The sequence below is a fragment of the Pyrus communis genome, chromosome 13 (assembly GCF_041283825.1).
Source record: "Pyrus communis isolate YQ-2024b chromosome 13, ASM4128382v1, whole genome shotgun sequence".
In the NCBI taxonomy this organism is placed as follows: domain Eukaryota; kingdom Viridiplantae; phylum Streptophyta; class Magnoliopsida; order Rosales; family Rosaceae; genus Pyrus; species Pyrus communis.
In genome coordinates, this window is record NC_142577.1 from 376,745 (window position 1) to 381,899 (window position 5,155).

At 41.7% G+C, this 5,155-nt stretch overlaps 1 protein-coding gene across 1 annotated transcript; it reads right to left on the minus strand.

Annotated features, from left to right (window-relative positions):
- Positions 1-902: 902 nt before the first annotated feature.
- On the minus strand, positions 903-4,002 carry PPR40 (pentatricopeptide (PPR) domain protein 40). The gene is made up of 2 exons (XM_088683601.1): positions 1,336-4,002; positions 903-1,177 (listed from the first exon to the last, which is right to left on the minus strand). The coding sequence occupies exon 1, from the start codon at positions 3,885-3,887 to the stop codon at positions 1,698-1,700; it is 2,190 nt and encodes a 729-aa protein (XP_088539727.1). The 5' UTR covers positions 3,888-4,002; the 3' UTR covers positions 903-1,177; positions 1,336-1,697.
- Positions 4,003-5,155: the final 1,153 nt, after the last annotated feature.

Below are 5,155 nucleotides of genomic sequence, written 5' to 3' on the forward strand. Positions count from 1 at the left end.
AAGGTTGGGGGAAGGGGGGGAAGAGAAAAGGCTGTAGTTGTATCAGTAAAAAGGCCTTTCAATTTCCCGAAGAAGGGAGAGAGGATCTGAGGAAGGAGAGACTAGGGGGCCCAAACTTCAATATATTTTATTTTTTTATACTTAGAAGATGAGTTGGTATAAAAAATGTGTACAGATGTGATATCATGATTGGTGGAACTCTAGATTAGCGAATGAGCACGATACCTGGAAAAATTTCACAGGAAAAGAGAGGAAGTGAGGCCTGAGTGCTAGAGAGATGTGAGGGAACCGGCCAAAAAGAAAGAAAATGATGGTGATATGTGTGATGGAACAAGTGTGGGTTTCTAAAACCCAAAATAATTATTTGTTTAATGCAACTTGCATGACCATCCCTCATTATTAAGCCTTTTTTAAGGCTAATTTTTATTTTTCGAGGCCAGACCAAGCAGTGATGCACATAGAGGTGGATTGTCTGCCCTCCCATTTCCATACTCTCCCCATGCCCTCTTGTTTGTGTGGTCACGGTTAAGCCACGTCAATATTTTATATTCCTATTACTTTTTGTTTTATTATTTCTATAAAAAATTAATATAAAATGTTGACGTGACTTAACCGTGACCACACATCACAGGAGGGCATGGGGAGAGCATGGAAATGGGAGGGTCTAATCCACCTCCAATGCACATTGCATGAGGTCAGTTTTTAGAATTTGAATTTATCTCATGTAAATTTACATTATTTCGAACATAACTTTTTCGTTATAACCCTGAATTGATTATAACTCCGAATTGAGTGCTGCGGCCACATGTTCGTAAAAATGAGTGTTATTTGGAAATGGTAAAATAAGAGTGAAAAAGTTGAAGGAAAATTGAGGTCCACGTGAAAGGTCTACGTGGCATCTCAGGGGCATTTTAGGAATTTCATTGATGTTGAGAATAAAATACAATAAATCTCGGGACAGTGTCACATGTTAGGTTCCGTGCTCAAAGGGAGATGACACAGTAAGTTGTTTGGACGTATATTTTGGCTTGGCCTGTCAACTATTATCTGCTCCGTCCTGCTGCCGCATCAATTGTCTATGCACCTCTACTAGCACCTCCTTCAATGGATGACAATTGACAGGCATAAAATCTTACTTCGGCCGACCTTCCAGCTCCCTTCACCCTTACTTGAAATACTGGTGAAACGATATCAAACAAAGTAGATCATGTTATCATAATTCAAGTTACAAAGAATAACAACAAATTGATTTTGGGATAACGTGTCAACGAGTTTGCCGCATTCATGGAACTTGAAATTGAGACTAATATGGACGACAATTCTGCGCATACATACCCAGGATGCAGTTCATTCAGAAGTGCATCCCACAAATCATCACCCTCGTGTGCTACTGATCGACCTGTCTTCTGAGCCAACACATCAACACGCAGTTCATCCAGAAGTGCATCCCGCAAACCATCACCCTTGTGTGCTACTGATCGACCTGTCTTTTGAGCCAACACATCAACATGCGGACCGGTGATAGCCCATCACCCTCGTGTGCTACTGATCGACCTGTCTTCTGAGCCAACACATCAACATGCAGTTCATCCAGAAGTGCATCCCGCAAACCATCACCCTTGTGTGGTACTGATCGACCTGTCTTCTGAGCCAACACATCAACATGCGGACCGGTGATAGCCCAAATCCTGTGAAATTTATTTCCTCCTGTTAAAACTCTTTACAATATTACAGGCCTCTTCAACACGGCCACTCTGGACCAGCAAATCTAAAATTATGTTACAAATAGAAGAATCCGGAAAACAACCCGATGCTTCCATAGAGAGCAATATCTCCTTTGCTGCATCAAGTTTTCCTGAATCGCACAATGCCTTGATAAAAGCACTGCATGTGTAATCGTCAGGATTCAAACCCAATGTCAACATGGCAAGAAAAACTTCCTCAGCTTTCTCAACCTTGTTCATCCTACAAAGACCTTGAATAAGAGCATTAAACGAGTGAGCATCTGGTTTTATTCCATTTGCCTGCATTTTCTTCATTACTCTCACCGCTCTAGAAATATCTCCAACAAAACACAGAGAGCGTATCAGTATGTTGTATGTGATGGAATTTGGAGTGACCCTCCACCTAACCATCTCAGCAAAACAGTCAAAAGCATCATCTATCTGGTTCGCCCGACAAAGGCCATCAATTAGTGAACTAAAAGTGAACTTATCCGGTTTAATCCCATGTTCCAAGAGCATTGCCAATAGTTCATGTGCCTTACCTACTTCTCCAGCCTTGCTATATCCGGTAAGAAGTGTATTGAAAGTAACAAGGTTAGGAGGGATACCTTTGCACTGCATATCTTCAAAAACCTTTGATGCCCTGTCCAACATTTGGGCTTTGCATAAGCAATCGATTACCATGTTATATGAGAAGACATTTGATACAAGTCCCTCTTTGATCACTTGATCAAAGATTTGATTCCCCTGACCAGCTTTTCCTGCCTTGTACATGGCTTCAATCAATGCAAGATAAGTGCTAAATCCCGGTTTCACACCACGCCGTATAAAACTTTGAAATATATCATGGACCTCGTTCTGATTCTGAAAAGAAGCTAATTCCTTTATCAAACACACCATTATGATGTTGAATGTTGAACGGTCAGGCAAATAACCTTTTGCATCAGACTTCTTCAAAAACAAAACAATCTCTTTTGCCATACAACGATTCGAAAGGCAATACAGTACGGTATCACAGGCGACCTTGAACAATACAGACTCCCTTTCAACAAAACTCAATAACAACTCAAAAGCCTCAGTGGGGGCTGTGGAACGAAACACCCCATGAACTAATGATCTGATAGTAGCTTCATTAGGAGTCACATTCGCCTCCCTCATTATCTCCAAAACCCAGAAGGCTTCGCCAACCCTCTTTGTATTACAAAACCCATCAACCAGGATTGTATACGTCCAAACATTGGGAAAATATCCCAAGCCCTCCATTTGTTTAACTAAGCGAAGTGCCTCATCCACAATACCAATCTTGCAGACTCCATAAATGAGGATATTGTAAGTGAATCTATCGGGACGACAGTTATTTGCTGGCATCTGTTGGAATTTCAAATAAGCCAAGTCAAGTGAATTGGACTTGACCAACGCATTGATCACGGCATTATACAACCTTGTGCTAAGACTGAGACCCAAAAATGAAATTTGCCCAAAAACCTCAGCACAATATTTTGCCAAACCCAACCTCCCCCAACTGCCGATCAATATGCAAAGCAAGTCTTCTGGGACCATTAAACCAGAATTCTTAATATCATTTAGCAATTCAACAGACAACACAACGGGGCCTTTCCGGTAAAGGGTGTTGGCTAAGATACCGCGAACGGATTGATTCTTTGAGAACAAGGGGTCGATGCTCGAAACCCATAAGTAGAACTTCAAAGAGAGTGATGGGTTTTCTTGGTTTTGCAAGACACTGGCAACAAACTGAGGATTCAAAACGATCCTCATGGCCTTCAACTCGTGGGCGAGCAATAAAAACCAGTCCTTCCGTGAAAGAATTTGGACAATGTATGAGTGATCAATTGGTTTATGGTTGTGATGGGCATTACCAGCTGAAATGGGAATGTTTGAAATGGAAACGAAATTAGGATTAGGATTGGGCGTACAAGAAGAATTACCTTTAGGTTTGGGAGGACGGGGAGCGCCAAATCGAATGTTGTGAGAAGCAGAAGCTTTTCTAATTCTGGGTTTATTTTCAAATGAAGCGTTTTCTGTCTGAATTTGACTGAGACTGTAGGGGGCTTGGTCGGGGAGGGGGAGGGGGAGGATTCGGAGTGCAGCAGCACCATGTGCCCTAGAAGCCAAAGAAGAAAGCAATCTCATGTCCCTCACCATGCAACTTCTTCTTGTTCAGGTCAAATCACTTCACTTGGAACCAACCAACCCACAATATTGGGAGAATATTGGGAATTAGGAATACGGAATACGGAACACGGAATTCGGAATTGGGGTTGGTTGTTGAGTACGAAGGGGCAACCTCAGTAATATGGAGAGTGGAGAGTGGAGAGTGGAGAGCACCACAGAAGCCTGAGAGTTGGGGTCCGCCAAATGTTTGTTATTTTTATTTAGGGAAGTGATTGCAACAAATAATTTTTCTTTTCTTCAACCTTTTTTTTTTAATTTTTTAATTTTTAATTTTTTTTTTTTTGAAACAATTGATATTACCTATGCTAAGGGGCAAAGGTGGGTGTAGCCTCATAATGAGTTAGCAATAATGTGGTTCAAATTTGCATTTGGAGAGAATCGAACCTAAAACCTCTTACTGACAAGTGAAGAGGAATAACTCTAGATATTTTTATTTAATTTTGAACTAAATAAAATTAATACATAATTAATAGATGAAAAGATATATGGATATGTGTGACAGCTCGTCCCGGATTTTTTTCGTATCGTCGGGGTGAAATGACGGTTTTGCCCCTATTATGGTTGTTTCGTTGTGTGGTTGTTTTTGGGTGTTGCTTGGCTGGTTTTGGACCACACACACACCACACCCACTCACCCTCTCTCTCTGCCCTATCCCGAGCCCTCTCTCTCTCCCATTCCTATTCTTTTTGTACGGACGACAACCAAAACCCTTGAAACCTTTGCAGATTGAGGAAACAAATTACATATTCATGCTCGTGAGGTCCTTGGGAGTTCAACCATACCCATTTCAGGTAAGGATACCTTCGTTTTCACGTCGAACTCGGGATACCCCAATTTGGTCACTATTCATGCACACGTTAATTCTTGTGTTTTGGGGAATTTCAAGCTTGTAGGAAGCTTGGTGAGGTCCTTGGGAGGCTCGGGGTGGTTCGTTTGAAGGTTTTGGACGTCGGGATCATGAGTTACAAGCTTGGCCGGAGTTGGTGGTGTTTTCCCAGCAAGATTCTGTGGGTTTTAGTGCTTGAAAGTGGTATGGATTTGTTCCTCTTGTTGTAAGCTTCATTTTGGTACCAATTTTGTGAAATTTGGTTGAAAAACGAAGAAGATACAAGGTTTTAAAGTTTTCCCGGTTTTCCGGCGCCTGCGACGGCGCCGGAGTTTGGGCGGAGAAGATGATGGAATATTCCTAACGGCATCAATTAGATTTAACAGAATATTCCTGACGGCGTTAACTGACA